Source organism: Microtus oregoni, unplaced genomic scaffold (genome assembly GCF_018167655.1).
Source record: "Microtus oregoni isolate MIOR12 unplaced genomic scaffold, Mior012 000070F_ref0000104, whole genome shotgun sequence".
Classification (NCBI taxonomy): domain Eukaryota; kingdom Metazoa; phylum Chordata; class Mammalia; order Rodentia; family Cricetidae; genus Microtus; species Microtus oregoni.
In genome coordinates this window covers 6348109-6367317 of record NW_024543977.1, presented here as the reverse complement: position 1 = coordinate 6367317, position 19209 = coordinate 6348109, and the positions used below count along the sequence as shown (strand labels likewise).

At 45.7% G+C, this 19209-nt stretch overlaps 1 protein-coding gene across 2 annotated transcripts in view; it reads right to left on the bottom strand.

Moving 5' to 3' along the window:
- Nucleotides 1–1529, bottom strand: part of Zeb1 (zinc finger E-box binding homeobox 1) — a 165265-nt gene extending 163736 nt beyond the window's left edge. For both annotated transcript variants that reach the window (XM_041641528.1, XM_041641529.1), the window contains exon 1: nt 1430–1529. In XM_041641528.1, the coding sequence (XP_041497462.1) occupies nt 1430–1487 (58 nt within the window). In that variant the 5' untranslated portion in view covers nt 1488–1529. The remainder of the gene's footprint in view (nt 1–1429) is intronic.
- Between the last annotated feature and the right edge of the window lie 17680 nt (nt 1530–19209).

Here is a 19209-nt window from a genome sequence, read left to right as displayed (position 1 = left end):
TTATTCCCCCCATTCTTAAAAACTCGACATTTAACACCCCGCGGGAGCCCCACGGAGCCACCGGGTGCGAAAGGCACGAGGAATTCCTTATATAGCAGCGGCCGCAGCAGCACAGGGCTGTGGCCGCCCATCACCACACACAGGTACCCGGGCGGGGGCATCCCCTGGCCGCCGCCGCAGGGACTGTCCAGACAATGACCAGGAGCAGACGGCTGTCCGCGCCGCTAGCCAAGAGCACACACTCGCCTAAGAGAGGCACCATTCAGCAACTCCTGCGTCTCCCCACTCTGGGAGAGCCCACGATACACCCACCGATACAGGTCGGGGTGCTGCGCTCCTCCTGGTGCCTATGGCTTTTCTCTTTCTAAAAAAAAAAAAAAGCAAAGCAAAACAAAACAAAACAAAAAGACCAGTAACAACAACAAAAAACTCTGCAGTCAGGCCGAGGAGTGTGTTTCCCTGGCACATCCGCACAAATCAATACCCCGCGCAGCTGCACAGCGAGCCGCAGCCCCGTGCGCCCGTCGGGCCGCCCGGCCCCTCCCCCACCCGCCCCACTCGCGACCCCGAGCGCCAGCCCAACTCCATTATCTGCCCTCGGCTCGCGCGTCCGGCCCAGGTAACAACTTCCCCAAACCGAAAGAGCCAAAGCAAGGCGCATGCACAGAGCCCCGTGCCCGCGGGGACCCGGGCTGCCAGGGCGTCCCGACCTGTCTGTGCTGCTTCCCGGCCACGAGCCTCTGGCGGCGAGTCCACGCACACGCTCGCCCCACGGCAGCAGCTTGGAGCCGCCCGAGCCTGCTCGGCCCCAGACGGGCACCGCACGCGCGGGGTTCCAGCCCCCCGAGCGCCCGGCCAGCGGCGACCCCGCGCGTCCCCATCCCCGCCCGCCCGCGAGCGCGCGGGGCGCAACTTTACCGCGGGCTCCCGACCCGACGCGCAGCGCCCGCTCCCGCGCACACGCGCGCACGGCCGACACGCAGCCGACACGCAACCGGCCCGCGGCCGCCCGTCTCTCCCGCCCGCGCCCGCTCCGCAGCCCGCGCCCGCCCGCCGCAAGTTTGTTCCCTGCCGCCGCGGCCTGCGCGGAGGGAGGATCGCGCGCGGGGAGGCGCCGAGGGGCGGCAAGAGTGGAGAAAGTGCGGAAAGAAGCAACAGCCGCTCCACCCGCGGGCGGAAAAGTGGCCGGGCGCGGCGGCGGGATGCGGCGCAGCTAACGGTCCCCGGCGGCCGCGCGAGCCGCTAGGCGCAGAGGCAGGTAAGACATAACGGTCCAGGACGGCGGCCGCGGCGGCGGCAGCGGGGCGCACTACTTTACTTTCCCACTCCACTCGGCCCGGCCCCGCCGCCGCCCCCGGCCCGCTCGGCCCCGCGCCCCTCGCCCGGCCGCCTGCTGCCCGCCGCCGCGCCGGGCCCCTTCTCCACTCACCGTTATTGCGCCGCGGGTTCGCCTGCTTTCTGCGCTTACACCTGGGGCCATCCGCCATGATCCTCTCGCTTGTGTCTAAATGCTCGAGTCACCTCCTCCCCCTCCTCCCTCCCTCCCTCCCCGTCACCCCCCCACCCGCCGCCTCCACCCCTCCCCCTCCCCACCGCACCTGGTTTACGACACTCGCGGCTTTACGACATCACCTTCCTAACACCTAGCGGCGCTCGCTCTACGGCCGGAACCTTGTTGCTAGGGCCGGGGCGGTTTGCGGCAGCTTCAGTCGCTGCAGAGTTTGAATCCCGGAGGCGAGGGAAAAGTTTTGCTCAGGTGTGGTGGGGTCACGGAGGAGGGTGCGGGGGCCCTGGGGACGGGGCCCGGAGGCGACAGGGTGGCCTCCTGAACCAGGTGGAGCGGGCGGCATGGGCCACACCCGCGCAGACCCCGCGCGGACCGGTGCGCACTCCTCGGGTCCCGCGCGCTCCAGCTGTCGGTGCGGCGGCCCGCGCGTGCTCGCCGGGGACGTGGACAGCAGGGACGCGCATCGAGCTACCTGGCTAGTTCTGACTCCTTCCCCTCCCACAGAATCGCGGGTTTCCCCGGTCTACCCAGACGGGAAGTGACAGCACTTGGGTTGAACTTCAGCTGGACAGAGAAGGAGGCGAGAAATTCCGCTCTCAGGAAAGCAGCATGAGTAATCCCCGCACCGTGCCAGGCTCACTTCCTCATCTGCGCCTAGCTCACCTGCTGTCACCTTGCGAACCCCGCCCTGCAGGGTCCCAGGGTGGTCAGGCTCGTGGGCGTTGCGACTTGCATAAGCAATTCTGGGGAGCAGGCCTGGAAACCTGTAATCTGAAACGTCCAGTGCGTGAGGCAGGAGAATGGCCGCGAGTTCAAGGCCAGACTGCCCGACAGTGGGACCCTGCCTCAAAATAGCTACAGTCTCACACACATCTGAGCAGTACAATGACCTCAAGGCTAAAAACAAGGCTGACTAGTGTTCGCTGAGGCTGATTTTTATCTTAAGCCTTTGACTTTATACAAGACCTAAATACTTTTGTACCTGCCTTCAGTAATAAGGATTTAAATTTACCTCTCTCCCCGCTTCCCACCCCTTTCAAAGGAGGAATTGTGTGGAACAACTTTATGAGACAAATGAACTAAGCCATTATTTTAGATATGTAGTTATTAGTTGTTATTGTATAAAGGTGAGACTTATGGATAGATATAACAAACGTCCCGTGGAGTATAAGAAATAATTCTCCCACCCCCAAGAAGAAATAATACACTAAACCAGCACAGAGCAAGTACCCGAAGGCTGTTTGGTAAGGTTTGCCTACTGATTTTGCCATGCCTTAGGCAGGATATTTTATTGTGTAACTAGTCATGGTGACATACACTAGCAGTCTTTGCTTGTGTGAGGAGGAGGCAGGAAGGTCACGACTCAGGCCAACTACATAGTGAGACCCTGCCCCCCAAAAGAATCCTCCAACCACCAAATGTTAAGAGTTATTAAGCCGAAGTAAGTGTACAGCCGAAGTCCAGTAATGAAAAGGTGCTGGCTGTAGATGAGCCCCCCCCCTCTGCTGCATCTGAGTAATGGGGCTGCACATGTTCTTTGCACATCAGATCTGCAGTCATTGCAAAACTAGACTTCTTGGTCCTTGTACATACTGGCAGCGCTTCTTTTCCTCAGTGCCGTCTTAGCTGGAACACGTTTGTGTCAGAATGGCACCCTTGGGTTAGTGGCCTTGGATCACCTGTAACTCGGCCCTTGAGCTTGGGAGCCCCATTCCTTGGCATCCTGAGTAGCTAGCTGGGATCTCAAGAATGAGCCATGGCCTGGCCTCATTGCTTTCTCAATCAGACACCATAGACGTTTGTCTTTTACCAGAAATTGTCTAGCTTCCACTTTCTACAGTCACCCTTGTTTCCAGCCTTCCCTTAAACTTGGGAGGTGTCATACATCCAGTCCTTTTCCTCTGCTCTTCCTCCGGGTCGCAATCACAGGCACACGAAAATAAACAGCACAAGATACTTTGTTCCTCAGTGTGTGGGGCTGTTAACTAACTATGGGGACATCAGATAATAAAACTTGCTATTTCTGTGTCCTCAATACTAGCAGAGTACCCAACTGCCTAGTAGCTGTTGAGTAAATATTTCTGAAATAAATTTTCTAAGCCTGTTCTCAATGAAGTGAAGGGTATCTGTCTTTATCATGTTCTTAGGAACAGTTGAGGTTGAGTATGAAACAGTATTGCCATTCATTCCATGCTAATCTTGATCTTAATCTCTCTCTTATCTTTTTCCTTTTCCCTAAATAATTACTTCTGCTAAGTTCTAGTTTTAAAATATGCACAGGAAATATTGGTAAGCCAAATTTAATACAAAGTTTAACTTTTACAAAAGCCTCTGATAACTTGCAAATTAAATGTTTGACTTCTATTTATAGTTCCATAATGTTATTGAAGATATTTAAAGTCTATACTAGAAAGAGCAGACAGAAGTCTCGGAATATAAAGTATTGCTTTAAATCTGATTCTTGTCTGATAGTTATATTTTAACCAAAGCACTGGGGTGGGGGGAGGTGGGTCTTTGGAACCAACTTATGAAGGAAGTACCTATTAAGATTTAGATCAAATCCACCTTTTGGGAGATGGAGGAAGAAGAATCAGAAGTTCAAGGTTATTCTAGGCTATATACTGAGTTCCCAGCCTGCATGGGCTACAGGAAACCCTGTCTCAAATTAACACGAGTTTAGATAAAGGGGGTAAGGAGACATGCTTCGTGTCTTCTTTGCAGTGACTGACACACACAGAACATGCCTTCAGTATGTGCCTTTGCTCGTGTGTTAGTGAAGTCTTATTGCTTTACTGCTTTGAACTCTAGGATTGTATATGTTGAACACGAAATACTATAAAAACTTGTATACTTTTACTCAATCTTGAAATGTCAAGCTCATTAAAAAGAAAATAAATAAATAAATACTATAAAAAGTGGACTACTGTATTTTCAAAATTTATGAGAAAAAGTGTAATGAATGTAATATTTTGAAGTTTGAATTGGATGCATCTCTGAAGTGTGACTACAGTTCTCTAGACCTTGTCAGATTTCAGTGTCAGGTCGTGTCGTGGAAGGGGTCTGTCAGTGCCGCTTCTCCAGTCAGTGCTGTTTCCACATTGCAGCTTTAAAGTGGAGACAGTGAGCTCATGTTGTCTTAGCTAGGGTTTCTGTTGCTATGATAAAACACCAAGACCAAAGAGAGCTTGGGAGCTGTCCTAGTTACTGTTTCATCGCTGTTAGGAGACACTATGATCATGGCAATTTTTAGAAAAGAAAGCATCTAACTGAGGGCTTGCTTACAGTGTCAGAGGATTAGACCATGATCATGATGGGTAAATGGACAAGCATGGTGCTAGAGCAACAGCTGAGAACTTTACGTGCTGACTCAGGGAGCAGGCAGAGAGGACGAGAAGCTGGGCCTGCCTAGGGTACATTTTCAGTGACACCTCCTCCAACAAGGCAATACCTCCTAATCCTTAAGTAGTTCCACTCCCTGGTGAGTAAACACCAAGTATGGATTCAGACCACCACAGGGGAGGAGAGGGTTTCTTCAAGCTTGCAGCTCTGAGTAGATGACACTCTGCTGAAGGAAACCAGGGCAGAGACCTGGAGGTAGGAACTGTTGGAGAGGCCATGGAGGGTGCTGCTTACTGGCTTCTTGTTATGACTTGCTTAGCCTGCTTTCTTACAGCGCCCAGGACCACCATTGCAGGGGTGACACTGCCCTCAGTGGGCTGGGCCCTCTCACATTAGTTAATCAAGAAAATGCAATATAAGCCATTCTTGGGGGGGGGGGAACGTTTTCTCAGTTGAGCTTCCCTTTTCTCAAATAACTCTAGTGTCAAGTTGAAAAAATAATAAAACTGATCACGACATCTGTAGAGGATGCAGGGACCCAGCTGCTTCTCCATAATGGCGCAGGTGAGACTGGATTTGCTGTTCACAATGGGTCAAAGGAAGCTGGTGGTCACCTCACTGGTGCAGTTCAACCAGATTCTGCAGCCAGACCCCAGGGCAATGCTTAACCAGCCCTCCTTGGGACCCATGCCAGCTTTTCTAATCAAACCTCCTTGGAGGTGATGAAGGGACACATGTTTTTCTCATGCCTCCAGGTAATTTTTCTTATGTACTGCATCCAAAAAATTTCTCTGAGGCTCCCACTTTTAACTGATAGGACTGTTAACATAAGTGGCATTTTTCAAAACATCAGATATAAAAGCATAAATTTATTTGGGGAAGATATCTGCAGAATATCAGTGATCATCTCCAAAAGCTCCTATAGAAGATATCCTTTATTGATACCAAATGTGAATCCATGCTCAGGTGATTGACACCAGAGAGCCCAGTTTGAACAAATGGTTTTGAGTGGACTGTTGTTAGCACCGTATCAAGGGTCTGGCATTGGGTTTGCATTGCTGTCTTTGCCCCTTTGTTTCTGTTTCTTTGTTTGGCATCTTGACTTCTCTGAGCAGCTGACTGATTTTGTTACCGAGGGCATCTGTTGTTTGGCTTACACTCCTGGCTTTCTATATAACCCATAGTCTCAGTTACAGGCACTGCCAGAATTTACCCCTTGGAGCATATGTAGTTAAAACTTTAAAAAAATAGTAGCCTGTTTTAAATCTTTGAGCACTGTGTTCAGGTCACATGAAAAAGTTTGTGATAGAAAAACCCCGTGTTGAGTGACTTCCACAGCTGGAGCCCTGGTCTGACCTTGCTCCTCTTCTCACCTCCTTGCTCCTTTTCTTTATCTTAGATAACTGGGCCCCACACTGAGCCCCACCCACTGTTTCACTTTCTAATCATTCCCTTCCCAGTCTTTCTTTGTCCCAGGTCTGACATAGTTCTGTTTGGATCCTTTCCCTTTATCTTTTAGGTCAAGGCTTTTAAAAAATTGTTCCAACTCTAAGACGTTCTGCTTGTTTGCATGATGAGTCCTTTTCCCAGCTGGTTAAACCCAGTCTGCCTGACCCTTCTCTGAGAGACACTGGGCTCCTTCACCCTCCAAGTCTGTTTGGTTTCAGCCAGTTTGGGAAGCACTGGCAAAAGATCAAAGGAAGGAGAGTCCAGAATATTTACTCCGGCCCTGTGACTGCAGCTTCATCTTCCACTCGGGCCCAGTTGTAGCCAAGTTCTAGAAACTGCTTCTCTCCCTTGAACCTTCTGGCCTGGAGATACAGTGATTAGATTCTCGGTCATTGCTCGCCTTAAAAGCTGTCTCCACCTCTGTGAACCCTCCTCGTTAAACTCTCCATCTGCTCCCTACCAGGACCCTAGGAAGAGGTGATCTGGAATTAGAAACTCTGTCCAACCTTGTCAACCAAGAGTCTCAGTCCCATTGGTTCTAAATTAAAATTTGAATGTAGGATAAGTGTGTTATCCTAATGTATGTTTTTATGCAAAATCTGGCAAACACTAATTGCTCCATAACTGTAGAATGAAGGCTCTCTCCTTATCTGAAATCTAGGTGAGACAATTTCAAAATAGTAATTTTAATTAGAGTTTATGTGTACTTAAGACAAAGTTCTCAGGGTGTTTAGTAGAACGGTCTTTTTTGTCTTTACTAAATACTACATGGCCATTTACAGTAATGGCTCTACTTCTCCCCTCCCTACAAGGGGGCCTAAGTGCCACCAAAAGTGCTACCACTTTTGACTGTGTGATAGAAACTGAAGTGGTGTATGCAGCACTGAGGACAGTCTTCAAAGGAAATGGCTCTTCATTCTTGCACTTCTCCCTGTTGGTTGAAATCAGACCTGCTATGCCGAGTTCCAAAAAGAAGGCAGAACAGAGCTGAAGGAGCAGGAGTCTTGACACTGAAATACCGTAATCAGCCCCAGATTTCCTTTATAGAGAGAAACACCGTGGATAAGCCACCATTATCAGAAGGTGTGTTGACCCGCAGCCAGCATCACTCCTGTTTAGTATGGGTATATTTGCATTCTCTTGGCTGCTGTGAGAACCTGGTCCACCAGTGAATTAAAACCATGTTCAATAGCTTATCATCCTGGAAGACAAAAGTCCAAGATGGGTGTCACAAGGCTAAATGATTCTTGAGGTTTTGGCAGAATTGGGGGTGTCAGAAGACTTTAGGGAAGAACATTTCTTTGCTTTGTCCAGCTGGTGGGCCTCCTTCCCCGTCTCCGGACTCAGCACCAGCATCTGCAGTCTTTCTCCAGTGGTCCTCTGTTCTGCTCATCAGCCTACAGGGTAGATGCTTTCCCGATAAACTTAGTCCTGCCTAGACCATTCCATCTGCCTCCACACTTTAAGGTCAGCTGATAATCAAGTTCAGGTCCCCCTGTAACCTTATGTCCCCTTTGTCACATAACTAATATAGTCACAGGGTAACTCTGGGAGGCATTTTAATATATGTTTAAAGTTTCATTATTGAGAAACAAGTTTTTATTAACTTGTTCATCTTTAACTTTAATTTCTATGCAGCTTCCAGTATTATGCTAATTAGCCATTACTCTTCATGCCACATAGAAGTCTTTAATAATTAAGTATTAATTACTTTTTCAACTTCTGTTCCTGAGAGCATTTTATGTGATAGACACAGCATGGATCTATAAATATCGAGCACAGTACCTGACTTCAAGAAATTTCAAGAAGCAGATTTGTCAAAAGTGATCACACAAAAATGTCAGGGAGGCGTGGTTATACATAGGAGATGGTGACTAAGGGTGAAAATGTCTGCGCTGGACATAATGGACTCTGCCAGAAGTCAAGTAGAGCAGAGAGAATTCAAGGTGAAGAATCACAAGATATGAGAAGTCCCAGGATGAAGGCCTGGCTTTCATGTAGAAGTGACGGATTGACTATAAGGCATCCCTGGTTCCAGATGAGGCTGTGTAGGTGGGCGAGTAGGAGACAGGTTGTGAGGATGATGCTATGGGAATCGGGACATTGTATTGGAAGTAACTCTAGGATCTTGCCTTGGATCTTCAGAGGACTGCATTAGACAAGATCCTAATTAGTATTCTGAGAAGTGAAAATAAAAATGAGCAGGATGAACAATAAGAGAACCCTAGCATTTCCTTTAAAATAAGCATTTAGGAAGGAAATCAAGAAGGAATAGCCATGTGGATGCACACATATCAAGAGGATCCCAATGAATCTCAGGTAGGGTCAGCATTTCAAGATGAGTAGTTTTGTTAAAAGTCAAGAATAAATATTTCCTCTGTTGTCAATATCACTAAAATTGCAACAGCTTTTTGAAATTGCATATGCTTGTGTCACCAGCTTTTTAACAATGCCTCACCACCGTGATGGACTGTTGCGCCCAACTCAAGAATAACAAGTATATTTTATAAGGGGAAACTCACGCTACAAGAGTGGGAGGTCCCACTTCTATCTGTCTGGCAGGAGCCACAAAGAGCAAGAGAGGAGAGAACGCACACCTGGGTCCTCCCAGTTTTTCTTCCTGGGCCCCAGGTAGCCACGCCTTAACTAGATATAATTGGTTGACAGAGCTTCCCCATCAACAGACCCTCAAAATATATATGTTCCATGAACATGTGTTAAAATGGAGCCTCAAATGTACCCATCAATTCTTGCTGTTTTCTGACTGTTTAGTTTGTCCTAACACAGGAGTTCCACTCCTGGCCCCGTGAGATCTACTGCTCCTACTTCCAAGAAGGCAGATTTTTTTTTCTGAGTTTAAAAAGAGTCTGTGCATGCCAGTTATATTAGAATCCCTGGGACCAGCAAGTCGTCTTCCTCACAGATAATCATTCTACATACCCTAAATACCTCACCTCACTACAAATTTTTGTTTTATTTTATTTCAAATTATGTGGCTGTGGACACGTATGTCTGCATTAATGCGCGTGCTTGTGGAGAGCAGAAGAAGGTGTTGGAGCCCGTTGAGTTACAGGTCGTTGTTCGCTGCTCAGAGTAGGTGCTGGGAGCAAACTAGTGACCTGTAGCTGTTGTTGTTTTCACTCTTTCTCTTTGCTCTTTGGGTACCAGCCAGTCAGCTCCCAAATAAATACATGTAGGCGTATTCTTACTTGTGAGTGCCCAGCCTTCGCTTGGCTTGTTTCTAGTCAGCTTTCCTTAAATTATTCCAGCTATCTTTTGCCTCTGGGCCTTTACCTTTCTCTAGTCTATACTCTTTTCTTTCCGTCTTATTCCGTGGCTTGCTATGTAGTTTGGTGGCTGGCCCCTGATGGTCTCTCTCCTCCTTTTCTTGCTCCTCAGTCTTCTCTTTCTGTTTATTCTCTCTGCATGGCAGCGCCACCTAATCCTTTCCTGCTCAGTTGTTGGCCATTCAGCTCTTTATTAGCTCAATCGGGTGTTTTAGGCAAGCAAAGAAGTATAGCTTCACAGAGTTAAACAAATGCCACGTAAAAGAATGCAACACATCTTTGCATCATTAAATATTCCTCAGCATAAACAAATGTAACACATCTTTAATATTCCACATCAGTGACCTCTGCAAGGCAGTACAATTGCCCCAGTTACAAACCCTGAACACGCACACAGACTTGCTTCTTCCTGCCCTTGTGCTGTAAATTTAACCTCTTCCATGCCAGACAGAGCACGCTGCCTTCGGTCCTCTGTCTCCAGCCCTATTACTACATGTACTTTTGGCTTTGTTTCTTCATCAGTCTCTTCTCTTGCTCTGAGCCTTTTATCTTTACCTTAGTGATGCTTAAGATAGCACCTGTGCAGTGGGGAGTGGGACATTCTCGGCACTGGTGACTCAGTGCCCAGAAAGCTCTTGTGAAGAACAAGGAGGGCAGTATTTGTAAGTTTGTAATGGTGTCTAGCGCTTGGTAAACTGTAAATAAAAGGCAATAACAAAAACATCAAGTTCACAAAGATTAAATCTCTTCAGTATTGATAATCTGCTGGAATTCCTATGAAGTGCTTTCTTCCCCAAGGCTAAAAGCAAATTCTTGCCCCTGAAAAAAAAAATATCACCTCAGTAGCAGGTGGAGTGATTGCACTGAGAGCCAAAGGGGCGGCAAAATTAGTCTGGTGAGCTGTAGCTGGCTGTTGTCTGGAGCTGCAGCTGATAAGGGGTGTGCTGTTTAAGGAGCTGCATCTCCAGGGAGTAGACTCAGTCTGCGACAGATGGCACAGTCCGCAGGGCAGTGGGTGAGGTGGCATGTGGCACTTACTATCCGTCTATAAGTTAAAGATTGTAAAAGAAACTCTGAATTTGGTTTCTTGGTTTGAATTTCACAGACATCAGTTTGAATGAGCTTACCGAATGAGTGATTTATAAAGAGAGTTCTTGTTGTTGTTTTTTGATTTTGTTTTTTAGATCCAAGTGTAGGGGTGGAGCTAGAGGAACCTCTCCGCCTCTGCATCTCTGTGCCTGTTTCAGGTTTCCTGACTGTGCCTGGATACCCCAAAAAGAGGTTCCTAGAGAAATGCACGTCCACAGCATCACAGCATCACTGCATCACAGCATCACTGCATCACAGCATCACTGCATCACTGCATCACAGCATCACAGCATCACTGCATCACAGCATCACTGCATCACTGCATCACAGCATCACTGCATCACAGCATCACAGCATCACTGCATCACAGCATCACTGCATCACTGCATCACTGCATCACAGCATCACAGCATCACTGCATCACAGCATCACTGCATCACAGCATCACTGCATCACTGCATCACAGCATCACAGCATCACAGCATCACAGCATCACTGCATCACAGCATCACTGCATCACTGCATCACAGCATCACTGCATCACAGCATCACTCCAGTGCTTGGAGGAGAAACAAGCTTTCTTAGCCCGGACTGTGTGATGAAAGATTGTATTAAATCTTTTCTAAATGAGTCGTTTACATACGTGAAATAATATTAACTTGGGCATATCCATAAATGTCACAGCTTTAGTACTACACTGCTTTACTTGCCGTCTAATTTCCCTTTCGTCTACATGACCTTTGTGTTCTTTTTTACATTCCACAACTAAACGGACTGTACTACACTAAGCCAGGCACATGCTTTGAAAGTTTAAATTACTTGTAATGTTTTGTTTTATAAAGAATAAAGAATTTTACCATACAGTTTTAGTTTTGGTTTTTGATCATTTTATGAGAAAATATCCTCAAACCTGTAATGAATTAATACATGAAATTAACATAGTTGCCCCCCCCCCTTATCAGTGTTTATATTAATGTAGCTCTGACTGTTTTAGAACTTGATATGTATATCAGGCTAGCCTTGAACTCACAGAGATCTGCCTACTTCTGGTACCAGAGTGCTGGGATTAAAGGCATAAACTACCATGCCAGCTGAGAGGGAAGACAGTGTAGCTGCTGGGACACAGCCTCTTCATTTTAGCTGTAAATCTACCTTTCCACAGATCTCCCTGTGGGTTGTGACCTTTGAAGGCATGGCTACGCTTTTGAGGATCGTGTTTCTGTGTGATGTGTATGAGAGAGTGTCTCACCATGACTGTGTTTCTGTGTGATGTGTATGAGAGAGAGTGTGTCTCACCATGACTGTTTTTTTCTTTCTCTAAGTTGGGAGCTTATTTACAATGGCTGGAAGCACTTGAATTCCTTGTCATTTTATAAAGGATGGTGTCTTAGTTTGATTTCTATTGCGTTGATAAAAACACCATGACCAAAATAACCTGGAGAGAAAAGGGTTTATTTCAGCTTACAGTTTTCAGGTCAGTCCACCAGGAGGAAAGTCCAGGCATAAACTCAAGCAGAGGCTATGGAGGAGTGCCTCTGCTTCAGCCTGCTTTCTTACGGTAGTTGCCAGGATCACCAGCCCAGGAGACACTATCCACAATAGGCAGCACCTCCCACCAACAGTCGCCAGACAAGAAAACAGCCTACAAATGTGTGCAGACATGCCTGACCTTTGGAGGCATTTTCCTGATGAAGAGTCTGTCGTTCCAGATGACCCTACCTTGTGTCAAATAAACATAAAAACTAGCAAGCACAGATAAAACAATTAAATGTGACAAGAACCTATATAAACATAAATATTAAATTAATTCCCACATACAGGTTTTTGTTGTCATTATTGTTGTTTTTGTTTTTTATAAAGCTGGAAACCAATGTCGGGTTCTTGCCTATCAGGCAAGAACTCTGTCCATGAGCCACTTTTCCACTCTGATAGAATTTGAAATGAACACACTTACATGTTTTCACAGGGAACTGGCTTTGGCTTTCGACAATTTCATATGCATACACAGTGCATTCTGATTCTTTCACCTCCCGTCTCTCTTGTCTCCCTCCTACCCCAACTAAGTCCCCTCTTCCTTCTTACAGGATACTTTTCTATACCCATGTCTCTTTGTTTTGCAAGCGACTGAATTTAGCCACTGCAAGACAGCAGGTGTGGAACTATCTTCTTGAGTCTTGTGGACTTTCCAGTGGGTACGCAATAGCCAGTAGTTCCCCAAGAAGGGCGAAGGCGCCATGAGCCTCTCTTCCATCCGTGGCTCTCGGCAGCGCCAGGGTTCTGTGTGCACAGTGAGGGCATCTGCAGGTGCCTGAGCTCACGATGGCAGTAGCTGTGTTTCGATGCCCAGAGAGTCGCGTTCCCCAGCCTTTATTTGTATCATCAGACTCTCGCATTCTATCTACCCTCTCTTCCTTGATGATTTCAGGCCTCAGAGGAGGGCGATAAAATGTCCTGTTTAGGGATAAGCACTCAACGTTCCCTTAATCTCAGCACCTGAAACAGCTCTATACTCACTGCCTTTCACTGAAAAGAGAAGCTTCTCTGTTCAAGGCTGAGAATAGCATTTGTCTATGGGTCTAAACATGCATAGAAGTAGGTTGGTATGCCCATTTAGCAAAACAACAGTAGTAAGTTCCCCATTAGGGCCTTTGACCACATTAGCCATTGAGTTTTGACCATATTGGCATTGGCCTCAAATCCAATCAGCAGGTTGCTATTTTCACAACAGTCAGGCCACCCTTACACCACAGGGGCACATTTTGCAGGCCATGTTGGCAATGTGGCTTGAAAGGTTCACAGTTGGATAAGGTTGCTGATGACCTTCCCCCGCAATAGCCTGCAGTACACCTTCCAGCACTGTGTTTGCCAGTCATAGGGTTCCAGCTTGATTTCCATATATGACCATTTATCTCATAAATGATCTGAATAAACTTTGGCCAGTTTATTTGTCCTGACTAGTTTATTGTCAACTTGACATAAGTCAGAGTTACTGGGAAAGAAGGAGTCTCGACTGAGAAAATACCTCTGTAAGAGTTAGTTGTAGGAATTAGCTTGTAGGGCATTTTCTTAATTGGTGACTGATGTGGGAGGGTCCAGCCCATTGTGAGCGGTGCCACCCCTGGGTAGCAGTCCTGGGGTGCAGGAGAAAGCAAGCCAGTAAGCAGAGCTCTTTGAAGGTCTGCCTCGGGTCCCTCTCAGAGTCCCCGCCCCGGCTTCTCTCAGTGATGGACTAACAAGCTGCCATGAGAAATAGATACTTCCTCCCTGAGCTGCTTTTATAATAGCAGCAATAGAAACTCAAACTAAAACATCATTCTGTTAACTCTTAAATGCAGTTGAACCTGATCACATTTCTCTTTCTAGGACACTTTATATGGCATTCTTAGAAATTATAAAATATTCCCATAAAGAGCCTTATTTTAGATCTTCATTTGATGTTCTTCATAGATACTGTGTGAGTTTGAATAATTGTTTCATCTTCAGGAACTTCATTTTAGTCATAGATAAGTCATTTCTGGGCAAGCATATATTTATCTATCACAGCCTAAAATTTATCTAAATGTAAAATTTTGTGTAATTTAGTCACTTCCTTTGTACTGAATTAGTTGTTAAATAAATGCCTTTTTCCTTTAGTAGCTTAAATTACCAGTAAATACCTGTTTTTCTTAAAAATAGCATGCAGTCTGGCAGGTATTTTCATTAGCAAACTGGAAACACTTTTAGCAAATGCCAAAAAGTAATGTTTGAACATATAAAACATCAAATGTTTAGCATAAACTTTATAAATAGCAAAATGCTTAATAGAAGAAATTATTCATATTGTCACTAAAATGATTAAAACATTGACTGCATGGGAAAAAATACTCTCCTGAGCTACTGAAGTGAATTTGTTATAGATATTTCCTTTTTATTTTTCTGTGGAAGACATATTAAAAATTTTAAGGTAGATAGCTTTGAATTACTATCGCTCTCTTTTCATACTGCCTCGTTTATCACAAGTGTGTGATTCCTCACACTCACTTTCTCCAGACTCTGGGTGTGTTATCAGTACAGATCAGAGCCTAAGGCCGCTTCTCCTGAAGACAGCTCTGCCTCAGAGCAGACTCTGGTTCCAGCTGCTCCGCCTTTGCGGAAGAACAGACTGGAGATCATCACCTGACCGACAGACGCACTGAGTGCAGTGGATGGCCATTGGCTAGAAGAGCCTTTCCCATCCCGCCCTTGTCCTGCCCTGGAACACACCGCGCCATGGTACAGTGGCAAACAGTGGTGTAGCCAAACGGAAACAAGGACTAGGAAGACACTTTGGACCTCTTAATTTCCAGGCCATTGATAGCAGCCACAGTTCATTACCCAGGAAAATTGCTTGATCTCCGGGAAAGAGGGTGCTGGAGGTCAGAAAAAATGAGTTTGCCACCAACACAGTTCACCTGGCAACTCAGTCATTTGGATCTAAGTGGAGAATGATCGCAGCCATGTGCTCAGGGAGGCTGAAGGCTGCTTCCTGTACTATGTTGGTAATCATGTGTTCCTGTGTCTAGAGTGTAGGGGGAAATGAGGGACACAAAGGAAGACCCTCTGCCCCGCCACTCCCGTCTGCTCTTCATTCCAAAGCAACAAATCCTGCCCTGAATTCTGTTGTTATTGGTAAACTCAGTCACACCCAGAGGGAGATTCCAAAGCGCAGTGTGTGAATACTCAGATAACGTAGGAACAGAGACACTTTACTGAGGAAAGGCTATGGGTTTGCTTCCATATATATTATCATGTATCTAAAACCTGAGGCCTCTGGTGTAGCTCAGTGGTGGGGCACTTAGCGTATAGAAGGCTCTAGGTTCAATCCCACACTTACTTGACTCTTGTTTAGTTGGACAATGTAAGAAACACAATACATACCCTCCTGCTAAGATGACTTCCTTGTGGGGACACCGCTACAACCCCTCCATTTACTTCCTTACTTCTTCCCTTTATTCTGCTCTCCCATCACTCAGCCCAAGTTTTGAACACCTGTTTCCCAGTCTTCCATTTGATGCCTGTCTCTCAGACTACATCATAAATACTATGAGTAATAACTCCTGCTGTAAGCATGAGTATATCCGCCTACAATAAACAGATGCACCATAGCTATCCCACTGTGGTGGGTATAAGAGGAAGAACCTGATTTGAGAGTGGTGTAGAAGCTGATCACAGTGTCTGCAAGCACAGAGTAACCTGACATCACAGAAGAGGAAGTGCAAAGCTTCACAGGGTCCTTTACAGACGAGTTGTCCATCACCCATGACTCCGACATTTCAGCACCATGCACATTGCGCACACGTGCTACATCCCAGAGTTCTAGGAGCCAAGGAAGAAAAGATTGTTTTGTTTTTTGTTTTTGTTTTTGTTTACAGACAAAATAAGCATCTTTAACATGACCAAATAAAGCAAAAACAACAACAAAAATGGCAGCTCTCTGTTGATAGTAGATTATCCAAAACCATTCAATTCTCCACTAGAATGTGTAGTCTGGAACAGAGAGGAGTCTCTGTTACTCATTAATGTTAGTACTCATGACAGAATATCTTTGGAATCGTGGAGATACAAAGCATCACAGAGTGATGTTTCAGAGTGGATGCCTCTACCAGAGAGAACTGAGAGCTGGGAGCAAAGTTTGTATTACTGGTAAGGAAGCCTGTAACCAGATACTCTCCTGAAACAAGACAAGTGCTGTTGGCCAGGGATGCAAGCATGCATGCAGCAGGTTGAGGCAGGAGGACTGCATGTTATGGATAATCTGGTGAGTCCCTGTCTTTAAAAAGTCCTTATATTGTATATGAAGCCAATTGGTAATAATTATAGTAATTTTTTTTGTATTAAAGTAAACGACCAAGTCCATCACATAGTTACTTAGTAGAACTCTGAGGAAGTTCCTCCCTCAAGGTGGACATTTAGGTGAACACGAGAGTTAATAAAATGGCAGAAATAGGGATTAAGGAAGGAAGCATTCTTTGAGATGTCACAAGATAAGGTGTCATGGAAAGGGATTTAAGCACCAGAGCAAACTTCCTCAAAAAGATGCATCACGGAATGAACACTAGTCAACAGACTCCGGAGCAGGGAAGTCTCAGAAGCCAAGATAATTTACAGTAAATGTTTAGATTTTAAGATCATTGTATCTGGAAATCAAGGTTGGTTTCTGTGAGAATAAAAATAGTTTTTACACATGCACAAACACACATAGGATGCAATGATCAAGAGTGTTAAAAAGAACTAAACATTAACTCAAAATCAGAGAAAATGGCAATTATGATAAACAGGTAAGGACCAGTGACTATGGGCCACGTGAGGCACTTCCTGGGGAAAATGTGAGTATAGACAGAAGTTTTCCCCCAGAAAGAAAAATCAGTGAAGAATACTTTTTACAAGCTGATCGAGTGGGGTTGGGGAGATGGATCCAGCTTAAGAACACAGGCTGCTCTTCCATGGTGGCTCACAACTGACCATAGCTCCCTCTCCAGGAGCTCTGACACTCATTTCTGGCCTCCAGGGGACCAAGCATGTATGTGGTGCACAACCATGCATACAGGCAAACACCCATATACATAATACAGTAATTTAAACAACACCAGTTCACAAAGTGCTGGGGAAATTAGACACTCTATCTTCAGGAATGTGAAATTAGATTTTCATCTCAAAAATCAAATCAAAAAAGAAGAAAGACCTATCCTCATGACCTGGAAGTATAAAACCGTTAGAAGGACAGATATAGGAAGCACTCCTGGACAGAGTTGGGGAAATGAGTGTTTTCATGTGACTCCCAAACACAGGAAACAAAAACAAAAATAAATAAATGGGATCACAGCAAAGCAAGTCCCTTCCACATAGCCAAGAGAGTGATCCACAGGGAGAAAGACGGCCTGAGGACTGGAGGGTGTGTTTGGAATTAGATATCGCTCCAAATGCACACGGAGCAACTCAGTAGCAGAACCACAAGGAACCTGCTTTCCACAGATAACGGGTTTGAACAGTCCGACCTCAAAACAAGCCACGGATGACCAACAAGTATGTGCGAAAGTGTTCACCATCCTTAACCGCCGGGGAACGCAGAGCGACCTCGCTCCTGTTAGCATGGCTATACCCAAGGATGAAGGGTAGTAAGTGAAGAGGTGGAGCCGTGAGAGCCCTGGCACACACTCACTGGAATTCACATCAGCATGATCATTCTGGAAGGCAGTGCACAGGCTCCAGAAAAAAATCAAATCTAGAACGCCCACTGCTCTGGGTATACAGACCAAGGACATGAGTAGTGTGTTGTTATTGTGTACTTATTTCAGTGTTACTCATAATAACCAAGGTACACAAGCAGACTAAGTGCTCAGAGGCTGATGAATTGATAAGGAAATTTCACTACATAAACCCAGTGGAATACTATTCAGCCTTCAAGAAAAAAGAATTTTGACATTTACAACAATCTGAACCTCGAGCACATTATGTTGAATAAAGTAAGCCAAGCAGAGAGGGAAACACCACATGTTCTGGCTGATATGTGGAATCCAAAATCATCACACTCTAAAACACTGAACTGGAGTGTAGGGGTGGGAAGATGTTGGCCAAAGATACGACATTAGGTTAGAAAGAGCAGCGTGAGGAGCTGGATTGTAGCAGGTTAATTGTTTTATTAGCCAGTTCACACTAGTATCTGTTGCATGCTATAATGTCAATTTAAACACACACACACACACACACACACACACCCTAGGAGCCGGGTTTGGAAGCTGTCCAGTAAGCTGACTGGTGGTCCAGTCCTCAGTAGTTCCTGTTAGGTTCAAAGCGAGGTGTCACAGCAGAAAACAGGGTGTAAGATAAACAGCTTGCTCTGTGTATACGGAAATACAAGTGTTCATGAATTCTATGATAAACAAAACCTGTGATGTTGTCTATTGATTGGATCCCTAACACCTGTTCTTTTGACTCACGTTAGTTTTGGTTTCCATTTTGGTAAATACTAATTCACGGCTGTTTGAAAAATGAAATAATTTGAACATATGTGAAACTTTAGTTCTAAAATGTTTACATTTTCCCCATCAGATTTAATGAAAATATAATTGTCTATGTTCATATGCTTAAGGAAATGGGGATAATTTATATAACCCCCATGGATGAATATGTATGCTTGTCTGTTTTGGCAGAGAATGAACGCAAGGGAGAAGGATAGAGACTTGCAGTTTCACCAAGCTTGTGCTTAGCCCTTAATTGCATCCAGCTCTGTTAGGGCTGTAATGGTCCCACCTGGGGTCATTGTTAATAACACTTGTTCAAACTGTGTGGGAACTTCTGCCTCCTTTTCTAGGCTCATGAAAAGGCCTTAGAAATGGGAAACTAACCTATTGTTATTAAACTGCAATAGCAACAGTTTAAAAGGCTTTGTGTCCTTTGCTAATTAAAATCTCACTTCATCTTCTTAACAGCACAATGGCTGGAAGATTCTTTGGAAGCTGAGGGTCATAGAGGTTACTAAACCAATTTGTCTGTCCTAGAGTGGTCAGAGATGGGGGCACA